This window comes from Lepidochelys olivacea (genome assembly GCF_965140295.1).
Source record: "Lepidochelys olivacea isolate rLepOli2 genome assembly, chromosome: 23".
Lineage (NCBI taxonomy): Eukaryota > Metazoa > Chordata > Testudines > Cheloniidae > Lepidochelys > Lepidochelys olivacea.
Window position 1 is genome coordinate 2,996,577 of NC_140433.1, and position 15,700 is coordinate 3,012,276.

The 15,700-nt window shown below is 54.1% G+C and overlaps 1 protein-coding gene across 3 annotated transcripts; it reads right to left on the bottom strand.

Annotated features, from left to right (window-relative positions):
• Positions 1-1,358: 1,358 nt before the first annotated feature.
• ECH1 (enoyl-CoA hydratase 1) lies at positions 1,359-13,452 on the bottom strand. Of its 3 annotated transcripts, none has more exons than XM_084612163.1 (10): positions 13,336-13,452; positions 9,840-10,017; positions 8,284-8,372; positions 7,663-7,787; positions 6,358-6,406; positions 5,554-5,618; positions 3,503-3,573; positions 2,727-2,798; positions 2,041-2,191; positions 1,359-1,628 (listed from the first exon to the last, which is right to left on the bottom strand). In XM_084612163.1, the coding sequence occupies exons 1-10, from the start codon at positions 13,385-13,387 to the stop codon at positions 1,524-1,526; spliced, it is 957 nt and encodes a 318-aa protein (XP_084468289.1). In that variant the 5' UTR covers positions 13,388-13,452; the 3' UTR covers positions 1,359-1,523. The 3 variants fall into 3 exon arrangements, with proteins under 3 accessions (XP_084468289.1, XP_084468290.1, XP_084468291.1); XM_084612164.1 differs by having other exon boundaries at positions 13,211-13,346; XM_084612165.1 differs by lacking the exon at positions 13,336-13,452 and adding an exon at positions 10,211-10,388.
• Positions 13,453-15,700: the final 2,248 nt, after the last annotated feature.

Below are 15,700 nucleotides of genomic sequence, written 5' to 3' on the forward strand. Positions count from 1 at the left end.
AGCTCAATATTTTTGCTGCCCTGAAGCTTTTTAAAGCTTTTCAATGCAGCAAAAGGTCAACCCCACGAATTGGGGGGGTCACCCCCAAGGGGAAACCTCAGAGCTGCGCCAGCTCTGGTGATCACAGTGCACGTGGGCGGGGCCAGCCTGGATGGCTCGCGGACTTCAGCCCCAGTGGGAGTCCAGGAGCGCTCCGTGCCAAGGGGCAGCGGGTGCATCACAGGGCTCCCTGGCGCTGGGCTTGCCCCACCGGTCGCTTACAGTCTCGGCTGAAAGCCTGTGGCAGATGGGGCATCGTACAGGAAACGTGCGAGACGTGTTGGCTGTAGGTCTGTGCGTTTGGGGGGCACAGACACCGGTCAGGCCTCAGGTACAGCCCCCGTCCCGCTCTCAGGCCGCTCCTCTGCCAATTTCACAACGGCCACCCGCTGCCAGGCGAAGCAAAACTGCAGGGAGTAAAGCCAATGAACTGCTGGAGCTATAACTGGGGGGTGGCAGCAGTTCTTCCCCCCCCCCCGTTATCCTTCACCCAGGCTGGTTACTGGGTTCGTTTCGTGAACGGGGGCTCACCGCCAGGCGTGGCTGACACTGGTGGAAGGACCGTGGGCAGAGGAGCTGGTGTTAGGCTTGTATACGGACTCGTTGCTGCCAAGCTTGCGGCTTACTGGCCACTGAAGCCGTTTGTTAAATAAACGTGGCCTTGTTTTCACTGTGTTCAGGAGTGCGGCTTTCGATGGTGTAAGGAGCAAGGGCTGGCACCTGTTCCCGTGGGAACAGTGGGGATGGTAGGTCTGTGAGCAGCCCGGGGCTGGACACTCCAAGGAGACGCTGAGAGTTTGCGAAGTGCCCATCCCTGGCCGGGGTGGGGCGAGGGAAGCGCTTGTGTGGCCCATGGAGGCAGGGAACTGACCCTGGCAAGGACCCACAAGGCTCCCTCATGCTAAGGGCAGGTGGAAGCGAGTTGCCTCTGTACTCTGGGACGCATCAAACCCCCATTCCCCTCGAGGGCTCCCCTCCCACCAGCCCCCCGCTTTAGCTCTGGTGCCTGAGCCAGCAGCAAGGGGGCAGAGAGCACCTGTTGTATGGCCAAGGGCAGGGCAGGGTAAGCCCTACTGCTCCCCTGGGGCTGGTGCCCGCCATCTATACCCCCTCCTAGGGGCAGCATCGCTCACACCCCACTTCAGCCTCTGCCTAGCGTAGACCTGAGGTCCCACCTTCCCCCTCCACCACCTGGGGTGGCTATTCCCTGCCTTAGCCTCTGCCCCTTGCCACTTTCCAGCCGCCACCTTGGGCTCCCTTTCTCCCATGCTGCCTAGTTCAAACCCTGGACCCCTCGGCAGTGAGCCCCAGAGGGCAGGTTTGCTTGATTTCAGTTTATTAATAACTCAGCTCTGGGTTCATCTCATTGATGGCTTTTTCTGCTATGAAACAAGCTTTAGGGGCCAGCGCAGACCCCGCGGCCTGACCCAGAAAGGGGGGTCACCCTAAAGGCACTGTGGGCTAACAGTCCGATTGAGCCGCAGCTACATCTTGGAGTACACGATGTCCTTGGTGCTCTTCTTCTCCATGGCAGCCTGAGCAGATTTCATGAGGTCCTCAGTCTGCAGCATGCTCATGTTCCAGGTGGCCTGGGGGGAGGCACAGCAGGTAGAGGGGGGGCAGGAGAGCCACTGAGGGGAGGGAAATGCAATGGGCCTTTCCCCTCTAGCCACAGGAGGCCGCAGGCAGATTTCCAGGGCACAACTGCATCTCAGAGGCTGCGGGTTGGGGTTGAGGGGGACCGGCAGAGCTTGGTGTGGGGAGCCTGTGGGCTGCGGGTTGGGAATGAGGGACACTGGCAGAGCTGTGGATAAGGAGCCTGGGGGTGCAGGTCAGGGTTAACACCGGCAGAGCAGTAGGTGGGGAGCCCAGGAGGCTGGAGATCTGGCCTGAGGGGCACTGGCACGGCTGTGCGTGGGGAGCCCAGGGGCTGGGGTTGGGAATGAGGGGCATCCGCAGAGCTGAGGGTCAGGGCTAGGGGGCAGCAGCTTGGGTGCTCACCATGTACCGCAGGCCCTCAGACACGGAGTGGTCCCTGGAGTACACTAGGTTGACCTTGGTGCCCTGCACGGCCACGGGGCTCTTGCCAGCGATGTCGGCCGCCAGCTCAAAGGCGCCCTCCAGCATGGCCTGCTTGTCCTGGAAAACCCGGCTGGAGAGAGGGGAGGAGCCACGCGACGCTAAGGCGGGTGCTCCGACCCCCGGAGCAGGGACACCCCCCCCCCCCACCTTGCGGATGGGACAGAACCAGTTCGCAGCAGCAGGGTCTCCAGCCAATCGCAGTGCACATCACGACAGGGGGCAGACCCCTCCCCCAGTGGCTCTACCCCATAGACCCATGCAGGGGGGAAAGGAAGCCCTCAGCCTCGTGGGCCTGTCTGCTCTCGGGAGCACGACCCCACTCCTCACGCGCTCAGGAATTGGGAGAAGGTGGAGTCACACGTAGGACGACTTGGTTCTATCCCCTGCTCTGGGAGGGGAGGGGAGTGGGATCTAGTAGTTGGGCAGCAGGGAGCCAGGACTCCTGGGTCTCCTCCCAAAACTGCCAGACTTAGGAGAAGCCCCCAACCCCTCTCTGTGCCTCCCTTTAGCCACCTGTGTGCTGGAGGAACAGGCTGCTTCTCCTCTGGGAGGCGGGGAGCGGGGGCATTCGCTCCCCTGGGTAACATGCTCATGGGGGCAGCTACCTGACCAGGCCGCTGCTCTCAGCTTCTGGAGCCATCATCTTGCGGGCGGTGAAGGCCAGTTCATTCACCAGGCTGGGGAGGGAGAGCACAGGGGCAGGTGTGGGTGTGACACACACACACACACACCTCCCTCCCTGGGAGAGGCTGCACCTTGCCAGTTATGCTGTACAGATCCCTTCCCCATGTCTCCCCTCTCCCACTGCCAGCACAGCAAGCCTGCAGCCCTGCCCTGCTGGAAACACAGCTACTCCCTGACACCCAGCCAGCTTCCAGGGGCACTGGGCGGCCAGTAGGGACCACTAGGTGCGGGAGAATGGATCCTAAATCCTCTTGCTCTTCAGCTGGGCCAGAGCTCCCTGCAGTCTCTCTAAACGCCACGAGGTGCCATTTCTGCCTTGGGCTGTTCCCACTCCCCTCCCCAGCAAGGTCCCGTGGGCAAAGGCCACAGGGTGACCCATGAGCCAGCCTAGAACGTGGCCAATTCAATGAAAGGAGCCTGGCCAGGCAAAGCCAGCGATGCTCGAATTGCAAGGCAAAGATGGGGTCAAAGGTGGAAACAACTCCCCACGATGGAGCGTGGGCCCGGAGGAGCGTGAAAGGGGCATTTTTCCAGGCACTGGTGCTCAGATTCTGTGGCACACAACATAACCCCCAGGGCTGTTAGCCTACCCAAGGATCTGCCAGCTCTCCATCAACTGACTGCCCCTTTTAATGGGGTTGGGGAGAATCCGGGCTCTGACCCATCCCCACATTTGAAACCGGCTGCAGGCACATACCTCTGGTTCCCGATGATCTTGGGCAAGCGCTGCAGCGTGCCCACATCTGCCGCCAGCCCGATATCCACCTCCTGCAAGGGGGGAGAGAAGGGCAGGGATCAGACACCCTCATGCCTAGGGACGCGAGGCAGAAGGGGCATCAGCTCACTGGGCCACACAACACAAGGGAGCTGTGCCGGGGCGGGGGTGGGGGGGGTGCAGGGTGTGTGTGATTCTGTTACTATGATCTGCAGGGAAATGGCCCGGCTACACAACGGCAGCAGGGACGGAACCCAGGTCTTAAACCACAAAACTCTTCTGCCTCAGCTAAAAAACCCAGGTCTGCTGGCCAGGGCTGCAGAAGGCGACGTATGTGGCCCAGCCACCACCAGAGGGAGCCACGTGGAGCTGGGGTAAAGAAGGCAGCTGTAGTAATTGTTGCAGAGGGAAATGGCACATTTGCCAGCCAATGACTCTGCTTCTATCAGCCACCCCCTTTTTTGCCTTTGACAACATAAACTCTTCCAAGCAGCGACTGTCTCGCTATATCTGTCCAGCACCCGCTACCACAATCCTGAGATGGACTGAAAAGTGGGTTACAATTGTGATCTGTCACTTTAAATGTTCTAGGGTTTTCCTGGTCCTGCTGGCAGGCCAGGGGGGCACTGTAGGAAAACGTGAGATCAGACTCAGTCAGCGAAGAGCCAGCTGAGAGCAAACTAGGGTGAGCTGAGCCCCTCTGCCTCAGAGGGCAGCCTGCTTTGTCTTGCTCTGTTTTGGGGCGCTGGTGTGTTAGGGTTGTAAAGTCTAAGAAATAAAGTGTTTTGCAGCAACCTTCCAGCGAGAGTATTGTGTGTTTTTATTTAACTTCTGCGTGTGTATGCCACTAACATAACTAATGCATCATCACTAAGCTACAGAGTTAACATAAATGGGTTCTCTGGGCTACTGGTTCAGGCTCTCAGCATACTCAGGCATCAGTTCAAATCCCGAAGGGGTTTGGCAGAACCATGAAAGGCAACTGTAACTCAGGGACCGCTTGATGCCACCTGCGTCACACTGTTTATTGTAATCATTGCAAGATTTAGGTACAGAAAATAGTGAGGAGTTAAATATATATGCTGAAAATTCTGTTTTTTCGGGCTGTAGTTGTAAACTGGTCACTCAAACGTAGCGTGCCTTGAGACAAATGTCTCCAGACAGGGGATGGGAGACTCTTCTCTCATTGTGTGTCATACAATAGGCGTCTATTAGCATGCCAATGCCAGTGAAGAGCTGGCAGAGATGACAGAAGGAAATTAACAAGAAGAGGTAAACAGCGGGGGAAGAGAGGAGATGTCCTGTTTTGAGGTGAACATCACAGGTCTGTTTTTGGTATATTTGGCATCTTTCACCTACGAAGTAAACTGGTTGAAAACACTGGGGTTACGCTATCTTATAGGAGACAGGGGGATGCCCTGTTAGTGAAAGAGAGGCTCTAAGAAGTCTTAGAATTTTGTTTTATATGTAACCGTAGATGTATTCCAATCTTCTGACTTGCTAGCACTTGAATCTCTGTTTGACAAACTTATTCTCACTCTACGTAATTGCACTGAGTTTTACAAGCTGGAGTGTATTTTTCTTTTGGGAATAGTGGATCTGAGAGTTCTGCAAGCATTCTGTGCTGCAGGGACTGGGGACTCCAGAGGGATGATCCGAGGGCTCAGAAGTTAACGTGTGCCTATCACTACCTGTACAGAGAGAGCAGGGCCAGAGGCTGGTGGTTTCAGGGCGCTGATCCACAGACCAGACTGCCTCATGGTAAAGGCAGTTGGCAGCGAGGTGCCTGAAAACCCTGGATACCCCTGGGAAGCATCAAATGAGCTCGGATTCTGGAGGATAATTGCACAGCTGCGTAAATGCCTTATATTCCGCAGTGTGGAAAACACAGAGCAGTGCTGCTGGCATGTTACAAGTAACAGAGCGAGAAAAGCACACTGCTGTCACCAGCATGCCCCAAAACTTGCTTAAAAAGCCAGCAACAATCAGATTTCTGCCCTCAAGGGAAGGGTGGCAGAGGGCCCTGGACATACCTTCACTTGGAACCATGCATCCTGGGTGCAATACCGGATATCACAGGCAGAGATCAGGTCTACACCTGCAAAGGGAACAGACAGTCATTCTGGTCTTGCCGTAACATTCCCACACCTCCACTTTCCTGTCCTTGTTCTCCCTCTCTCTGGTGCCAGGAGTCTCCAGGGAGATTCAGACAAGGCTTCCCCTTGGGGCATCCCCTATACGGATAGGTGCATGGCACCCCTAGTGCTGCACAGGGTTCAGTACTAACTCAGAGGGAAGGGTATCAGGGAGTAGCTGTATTAGTCTGGATCTGTAAAAGCGGCAGAGAGTCCTGTGGCCTTATAGACTAACAGACGTACTGGAGCAGCAGCTTTCGTGGGTGAACACCCACTGCATGCATCCAACAAAGTGGGTGTTCACCCACGAAAGCTGCTGCTCCAATACGTCTGCTAGTCTATAAGGTGCCACAGGACTCTCTGCCACTTTTTCAGAGGGAAGGGTGCCCCCTACTGATTCACTGATATAACTGCTGGCTTTCTCCATGGCCCGATTCGATCCCTCGTCTTGCTGTGAGGCTCCCAATGAGTGTCAGTTCTCAGGGCAGTTTGGACGCCACTCTACTGGGAGTCGAACCCTCATCGCACTCAGGCTACGGAACAGCCAGCGCCTTCGGTCCCTCATGGTCTGTGCCAGTTTGGAAACAGGGATCTAAGAAGTGAAAGGCTCTGCAGCCTATTGCTGATTCCAGCCCATCTCACGCCCATGAGGAGCCCTGAGCTAACATAGCCCTGTCCCATTCCCAATCCAATGGGCCTCACCTCCCCCAATGCAGGCTCCATGGACAGCGGCAATCACAGGCTTCGGACACTGGAAGAAAGCCAAGAGGACGTTCATTACTGAGGAGCCAAAGCAAATCAGCCCCTGCCCAGCTCAGAAACCCACTACTAAGGGTAGCAGGGACCCTGGCTCATCGGGGCTCCAGTCCCTTCTAAGCCCTGCTCTGTCCAGATGGGCCAGGTTCTTGCTCACATCCTGATTTCAGGGCTGACAGTGGGGCCACGAGAAGCTGGGGGTTGCAGGGAAGCCCTGATACAATGGGAGAAGGGCAGGTGTACTCCACACACAAGGGCAGAAAACACTCCCCCAAGGAGGGTTCGTGCAGGGAGCTACAGTGCTAGCCAGGGGCCAGGGAGGTAGAGCCAGGAAGATGCTGGGATGCAGTTCTTGGTGATCCTGGACATGTTACTGTTATTTGTGTTATCGTAGGGCCATGAGCTCTAGTCATGAACCAGGCTCGTATGGTGCTAGGCACTGTACATTTTTATTGCTGTTAGGTATATTACGGTAGCACCCAGGTGCCCAGTCGTGGCCCAGCTCCCATTGTGCCAGGCGCTGTATATTTGTATTACTATTAGGAGTATTACAGTAGCATTGCCACAACTTGTCGCACAAATATCTTGGGACCAACATGGCTACAACAACACTGTAAGCGACGAGTGATGAAATTTAAGAATATATTATATGATCATGTTAAAGGAAGCATGCACAAAAGACTTTACAGCATAATAATTCTATATTCATACTTGCATTTTAAGATGAAATAACATTAAGGGGCAATTCATTTTTTTGATGAAGAAATGGATAAAGGGTTTTTTCTTCAGCTGTGCATGAAGCTTTCTATAAATGGGAAGCTACCCTATTTATAATGAATTCTAAACTGATTAATATTAAATTTACTTTTTTTGCTATTATATTTAATTTTTGTACTCAGAGATGTTATTGGCTGTTGTTAATGTTATTTTAATCATCATTTGCATCAATGCAAATTCTGCAAACCATGTACAAATTCCCCTTATACCACTTGTTAAAACGAAAACATATTGATGACCATGACCCAAGGTTGTGGCTGGAGTTTATTATACTTTTATACTTTTTATTTACTCCTCCTAACACACTTAACTTTAGCTAGTCTGAAGCCTGAAGTTTAGGCTTTAAGGCCTGCTTTCTACTTGCATTTCCTACACACTTGATTAGCATAAGCAAACATTTCCCTCCTAGTCCACACCAGGCAAGAACAGCTTCCTGGCAGGACAGGTGCTTGTGTCCCTGCCGAGCTTCCTCACCCTCTCCAGCACAGTGAAACTCTCCTGATACTCCCTGATCTTCTTGCGTGTGTTCCACGCCTTGCGAGCTGTGTCATCCCCTTCCACCATCATGAACATGCTGCCCATCTCCATGAGGTCGATGCCTATGGCAGGGAGTTGGGGGTAGGAGGGAAAAATCACACACACCCCTACTTCAATCACAAGAGTAACGATCAACCTCCCCGTACTCCTGCATGCCCAAATCTAGGGATCTGGACACTCAGCTGCTAAGACACTGACTGTTAGTGGTGAGGTCAGGGCCCCCGGGGTCATGCCCGAAACTAATGTTGCTCCTACCTGCCCCACCCAGGGGAGATGCACAGAGACTGGCCCAGGATGGCTTCTACTGGCCCGACCCAGCAGGAGGTGATTCCTGGCTCAGACCAGAGTAGTCCTGCTAGGGGGAGGCGATGCTGGGACTGGCCCAGTGCAGCTCCTAAGCCCAACAATGTCCGCTGAAAGAACCTCTTGCATAGTGACTGGTCACTATCGCAAGCCGGGAGCTGGCCTCTGGCTGGCAGGAAACCCACCCCATCTCCACAACACATAAGCCACTCGTCCGAGGCTCCACCTGTGTCCAGCACATTCGGGTTTCCTTACCGGCAGTGAATAGCTTCCCGGCACCCGACACCACCACCGCATGGCAGTCTGAGTCCTGGGCGATCTTGTTAAAACACTCCACCATCTCCCTGCAGGGATCAGAGCAACGGGAGATCAGCCAGGCTCTCACTAGAGGGACAGGTACTTCAGCCAACCCAAAAAAATTACAAAAACCCTCACCCTTAATTCTTGAAGGCACACCCCCCCCAGCTCCTAGGGGCGAGAAGGGAGTTCAGACTCAGACCCATTGGCTGATCCAGACATCAGTCCCACCGGGCACCAGGCTGAGACAAAACCAGCTCCAACAAGTTGTTGGATGTCAGCTGGGGACAAGGCTCTTACGGGGCAGACAGTTGGCTTAGAGGATGGCACAGCACGAGCGCAAGAGAATCAAAGCCACCTTTGTTCTTGATCTCTTGGGTGCTGTGGGATCAGAGACAGGTTAAAACAGGGGGAGAACATGGAAACATCCTGGCTCAGGGTGAGGATGGTAAAGCATCAGTGACCCCAGCTAAGAACATCCTATCGGCAGCACCTCACCAGGAAACATGCTGCTTTAGCAGAGGGCTTTATAGGCCAGCTGTGCGGAAAAGGAATTCGCGGCAGAGCCAGGAATCGAACCCAGGTCTTCTGGCCCCAGCCTCTAACCACAAACCCTCCTTTCACCAGACCTCTCCAGTTCACCAAGACTGCTCCCAGCCATTTCAGGAAATCAGCTGTGGCTTCTCCCAATACAGCTTCCTCCCATGACACATCCCCTCTTTCCAGGGTTTCTCAACCCATGGGTTGCAACTTGGGTGGTTAGAATGTGTCAGATGGCCAGGCGGGAGGCCTGTGGGGGGAGGGAGGGTGTCCTGCCCCCAGGGTGGGGTGGGAGGGTTGCAGAGTTCCCACAATGGCAGTTCCAGTCCCGTGGGGCTGGCTGGGCACGGCTCCCCACTCTGAGCACTGTTACATGGTGCACACTGTTGCAAGTTTGGCCCGTCCACCCCTCCATCATGACAAAGGGGTGGTTGGGCCAAACCTGAGTGGCGCTGCGTCCCCGTACCACAGGTTGCCACACAGAGAGCACAGCCGAGCCAGCCCTTTGAGACAAGAGCCACTGCTGAGGTATGCATGGTGTACTTAGAACGTACCACATTGGTGTGTACGTTCTACAGCAAGGGTAAGAAATATGTAGTAAGCCAGATGTGGGGTTTTTTTAGCACTACGGCTATTTACCAGGTTATGACAGGCCATCAAGGTTTACAAATGGATCCTAATCCCAGAATGGTTGAGAATCACTGCTCTCCAATGCTGCCCCGCCCTAATGCTGTCACATTCGGCTCTGGGCTCACTGGGGCAGAAATCTGTTTGAGATTTGACCCAGTTCACCCACCACCTGGCAGAGCAACGTGTGCCATCGACACCACAAGAACAGCCAGTAACTGGCTGCTTCCCTTCCCTTGCTTGTTTCTTGTTGTCTAGGGATACAATCTAGCCACAGCGGGGGGGGGGGGGGGGGAGCGCTAGAGGACCTCTCAACGGATCCTCCAGCCCAGCGTTCCTAGGCTTACCTCCAGAACACTGCATTCATGGCGTTCCGTTTGTCCGGCCGGTTCAGCTCCACATGGAACACTTTCTCCCGCACCCTGGACACCTTCAGAGTCTCATAGCTGTGAGATGCATGGGGCTGCTCTGGGGCTGACGACATGGCTCTGAAGCTAAGCAGTGGCTGACACTGAGCGGACAGCTCTGGGAAAAGAGAAACACGGCCCATTAACATCAGGGATCCCAGGAAAGGAGAATTCCCGGGGGGTACTGGGCTGCACTATTAAATGGGGCAGAGACTGGTAAACGTAAGAGGAGCAGTACAGCCCAATGAATAGGGCACAGGGTTCTGTTCTTGGCTCTGCCACAGACCTCAAGCACATCCCTTTCCCCCTACCTCAGTTTCCCTTCCTACTCCTTGTCTATTTCATCTGTAAGCTCCGACACAGAGACTGTCTGCATATTGCACAGCACAAAGGGGCCTAAGGGTACATTCAGCACCGACTGCTGTGGGAGCTGCTCTGGGCTTGGCCCTTTTGAAAGTCAGTGCCTGAGTCAGAATTTCACAGCCCAAACGGTGGGACCCAAGTTACAGTGACACAGCCTCTGTTTTCCTTGCCACACAAAGATTAAAGTTCAGTGCTGCCTCTAATGCTCAATGCATCTTGGCAGAGGCGAGGGTTTGGAAGAATAATTAACCAGGGGGCTACACGGAGATTGAGCAACACAGAACACACAAGGAAGCTGGTGTAGTTTGAGAAAAGGAGGAGGGTGGGTTACATTTTTCCAGGTGGTGCTTGTTGAAATCTTCCTCTAGGTGCAGAATTTATTATGCAATTCTATTTACGCAGTGGTCCCTCTCCCCCAATTTTATCACAGAAAAAAACACCCAGACTTTTCTCAGTCCTTCCTAGGGGATCTCAAACCTGCAGAGCTTGGGCAGCTTTATTTGTATGTGAATGAGCAGACTGCTCCCTTGTTCATCTGCAGTGCCTTAAACCTCACCACCCACATGCAGGGGAGCAATTTTAGCTGCATTTGGCAAATTGGGCAAACTGAGGCATAAAGTGGGGAAGTGACTTGCAACATCTGGAAAGGGTTCAGAGTAGCAGCCGTGTTAGTCTGTATCCGCAAAAAGAAAAGGAGTACTTGTGGCACCTTAGAGACTAAAGAGAACCCAGGAGTCCTAGCCCCACACCCCCCTTGATTCTAACCACTAAAACACACTCCCTCTCAGAGCTAAGAACTGAACCTGAGTCTCCACTCTCAGCCCCCTTGTTCTAACTACTGGACACCATTGTCCTCCCACAGCCAGGGACAGAACCCAGGAGTCTTGATTCCCACCCTTCCTGCTCTAACTACTAGACACCACGCCCCTGCCAGAGCTGGGATAGAACCCAGGAGGCTTGACTCCTTGCCCTCCACTCTAACCATCCCTATCGGGGCCAGTTCTATCACCGACCTGTGCTGTGACCTCAGGCAAGTCCCTTCCCCACTCTGCATCTCAGTTTCCCCAACTATAGAGCAAGGACACTGAGCTACTTCACAGGGCTGTGAAGCTGAATTCACTTGTGTCCACAAAGGGCTTTAGGATGTTTGGACAGAAGAGGTAAGAGAAGGGGGACATAAAACCCCCTGAACACCCCGTGCATTCCTGGGACAATACTCAACGCTGCACATCAGTGCGGTGCTATCTGAGACACAACCTTTCCCCTAGGGTCCTTTGACCAGGCTTTCGGAGTCTGGCTTATAAATAGCATGTTCACATTGGAGGGGCGGGGGAGAGAGATATTCAGATCTGTTTGCACTCAGAAGCAATTGGGCAACAGGTAACTCCTTGCCCAAGTCTTTCACCAGGGCCAAGCCTGGATGCTCAGGGCACCCTGCTTTGCCTCTGTTTGGAAAATGTTTTCTCCAGAAAGATTCCCACACACGTGCACCCAGCAGAAGCCCTGGGAATTGGAGCAGGTCCCGATCTAGCCATCTTCAGTAATTCTATGCCACCACCATGCCCTCCCTTCGCATCATGGTCTTGGACACCATCCGATGGTCCAGGGACATCTACATCGAACATATCACCGGCCACCAACAGTACCAGGAGGTGTGAGCCGGTACGACATCGTGTAGCAACTATGGGAAAGGGACTGAGAGACTTTTTCCATTGGACCATATGAACTGGAACCATAAACTCACCGAACATTAAATCCCACCAAATGAGGGTAAACCCATCCTCATCATCGTATCCACTCATTATACTCCGCATCTGAACGCAGCCATTATATGGACAACATACCCCCATATCTCAACATCTGTACTTTGACCCGCTAAACTTTTACCCCCAATCGGGGAGATTGCAGATTATGTATTCCTTACGCCACCCGTTCCTAAACCGAATTTCGCACCCCTTGATAACCTGCACCTTATTCCCTGATAACCAGAAACTTCTATGCTTAAACTCTGTACCGTTTTCTTTTTACTTCAACATCATCTTAATAAAATTATTAAATCTGAGCACTGCCCAATCCTGCAGTGAGCGAGGGCTGGGCTAGTATTCCCATTGTACAACTGGGAACACCGAGGGCTTGTCGACTCTCGAAACGCTTTGAGGCACAGCCGCAGCGCGCTTCGGCGTAGACACGACCAACGGCAGACGTTCTCCCGTAGGCAACCCACTTTCCCGAGAGGTGGCAGCTAGGTCAGCTGACGAATTATCTACATATGGGGAGGTGCGGGGGTTAGGACGGTGTAGCTGCATGGCTTGGGGAGCGGGGATTTTTCACACCGCTGCGCAACACAGCTGGGGGGGGGGGTCAACCTAAGTTTTTAGCGTCAGGCCAGGCCCGAGAAACGGTGCGAATAAGGGACTTGCCCCAGATCACACAGGGGGACCGGAGCGGGGTGGGAGGGGAGACACTGAGCCGAGATCTCTCAAGGCCCGGCCCAGCACCTTAACCACCGGTTCGTCCTTCCTCTCGAGGGCCCAGACCCGCCAGCTGATCCACGCAGACACCCGCCGACTTATTTCGAAGCGAGTCCGCCCGGGCCGCTTACAGCTGCAGCTCGCCGCGTCCGCAGGCCGAGGGCCTTGTGCCCGCTTTACAGGCGGGGAAACTGAGGCAGGGAGCGGGGTCGCCCAGGCCTGGGCTCCACCCCACCGGCTCCCCACTGCCTCGGTCAGACGCACCTACCTGTTCACCGGGGGGGTGGGGGGGGCACATACATCCCTAGGGCGCCTCGAGCCCCCGGGGACCGGCAGCTGGGGGGGGCTACATGAAATCGGGGGGGGGGCAGCAGGAGAGAACAAGATGCCCGGGGAGGGGGGGCAGGCCCCATGCCATGCCCAGGAGGGGGCGACCCTGGCCCCCCCCAGGCTGAGAAGTGGGGGGGGGCTCCTAACCTGGGGGGGGCTGGACCTGAGGGGGATTCGCCCCCCATGACTGACACGCCGAGGGGGGGTCAGAGGTCAGGGTGCGAGGGGGGGGTCAGAGGTCAGGGAGGGGTCAGAGCGTCCCGGTCCCTCACGTCTCCTCAGCAGCCCCCTCAGGACGGAGCCAGCAACCGCCGCCGCCGCCATCGAAGGCTCCCGCGCTCCGGCCGCTACCAGCCGCGTCAGGGGCAGCGCAGCAGCCGAGCCCCGCCCCCGCCCTGCGTCACTGGACGCGGAGCCCCGCCCCCGACGCCATTTTAACTAATGGCACACCGCAGGAAAGATGGCGGCCCGTTCTCAGCCCCCCCCCCACTCCTTCCGCCATGACACCCAGCGAGGCGGAAGTGCCCCGTCCGCCATGACACCTACAGAGGCGGAAGGGCGCCAGTCCGCCATGACACCTACAGAGGCGGAAGTGGCACCCAACAACTGCTACAGAGGCCCATAGGGGAAGCTGCGGGAGGCTCCCCAGGGGAGTGGAGGTGCCATACAGCCCCTGCAGCATGGGAGGCCTAGGCCTCATCTCTCCCATTGCCCCCCACCCCAGACAGGGCCCAGCCACTGCTCCAGGTTGATGCCCCTGCCCCAGCCCATCCCACTCCTGCTGCACCCCCCCCCCCGCCCCCGGTGCCGCATCCCACTCAGCCCAAAAGAACCCAGCCTTTGTCAGCCCCCCATAAACCTCCCCGCTCGTCTGGGCAGCGGGGACGGTGCCTCTGTCCCCCTCCCTGCCCCTTTCCGGGGGGCTTTTAGGTTTATTTTGGGTGGCACCGTACAGACCAAGGCGGGCCCTGGGTTCTGGTGACTCCCGGCTGCAGTTGTTGAGCTGTGGGAAGTAAGGATTTACTCAGCACTGCTGCCGTCAGTCGCTGAGGACACAAAGAGGCCTTCCCCAACCCACAGTCTAGCTTCCCCTAAACACACAAGGGGACAGCTTGTTTAATTAAAGGGCACAATATTAGACAGGTGTTATTGTGCCCGGACCGTTGGGGCAGTTTAATTTAAACCTGTTCCTAATGGTCTTAAATTAAACATCCCCAGCAGACATTTAAAGTTAAAGGTGCAACTCTTGTTAAAAAGCATTTAATGAGGCAGAATTTTCTTGCATTGGCAAAGCTTTTACAGTGCCTGATAAAGCATCTCGATTCATGGTTCTGTTCTAAAATGGCAATAATGCACATTGGAAAACATAATCCCAACCACATATACACAATGATGGGATCTAAACTAGCTGTTCCCACTCAAGAAAGGTCTTGGAATCATTGTGGATAGTTCTCTGCAAACATCTGCTCAACGTGCAGGCATCCGTCAAAAAAGCTCACAGTGTTATGAACAATTAGGAAAGAGAGAAAAGACAAAAATCTATTACTACGGTATAAATCACACACCTTGAATATTGCATGCAGTTCTGGTCACCCCATCTCAAAAGAAAAGAAAAGATGATAGAATTGGAAAAAAGTACAGAGAAGAGTAACAAAAAATGATTTAGGGAGAGGGGTAGCTCAGTGGTTTGAGCATTGGCCTGCTAAACCCAGGGTTGCGAGTTCAATCCTTGAGGGGGCCATTTAGGGATCTGGGGCAAAAATTGGGGATCGGAGTTGGACTAGATGACCTCCTGAGGTCCCTTCCAACCCTGATAGTCTATGATTAAGGGGGATGAATCAGCTTCCATGTGAGGAGAGATTAAAAAGGCCGGGACTGAGGGGGGATACGGCAGGAGTCTATAAAACCATGAATGGTATCACAAAAATGAATTATTTATCCTGTCACATATTCCAAGAACCAGGACTCATCTAATAAAAATAAGAGAAGGAAGTGTTTTCCCCACACAACACACAGTCAATCTGTAGAACCTGTTGCCAGGGGATGCTGTGAAGGGCCAAAAGGATAAATGGGTTAAAATAAAAAGATCAGAGAAGTTAATAGAGGATAGGTCTGTCAATGGCTGTTAGCCAAGATGTTCAGGGACACAACCACCATTCCCTCTAATTTTTCCCACCCATCTGCGGGATAGAATTGTGTTATGTGCACCAACATGGAGGTGGTGTGTGACACATCACCTCCACATTGGTGCACATAAAATTCATGTAGTCGGCGTGGGGCAGAGGGGTTTGGAGTGTGGAAGGGGGCTCAGGGCTGGGGCAGCGGGTTGGGGTGCAGGGGTGTGAGGGCTCTGGCTGGGGGTGCGGGCTCTGTTTAACACCAGATCTGTTTAAGTTGTTTGTAACATCCCGAAAAACAATCATCCCAACCTCCTCAATGAATTACATTTCAAAGCATTCATTATGCACTCTAAATCTGTCTCAGGAATTCTTTTAGAAGACAGATTCCAGTTTTCTTTTAATTGGCAAGCATGTGGCTGCGGTTTATATAGTCTGTGTTACTCTATCATACAGGCTCAGAAAGGGACATTGTCTTACCATTAGTATGCATTGTGCTTTTAGATGTTATACAAATTAA

Coding starts and splice junctions, on each gene's coding strand:
- ECH1 (XM_084612163.1), bottom strand. CDS start 13,387: ATGGCGGCGGCGGCGGTTGCTGGCTCCGTCCTGAGGGGGCTGCTGAGG. Junction 7,788..8,283: donor CGGGAAGCTATTCACTGCCG/GTAAGGAAACCC, acceptor TCCCTGCCATAG/GCATCGACCTCATGGAGATG. Junction 3,574..5,553: donor ATGCATGGTTCCAAGTGAAG/GTATGTCCAGGG, acceptor CCCCCCTTGCAG/GAGGTGGATATCGGGCTGGC.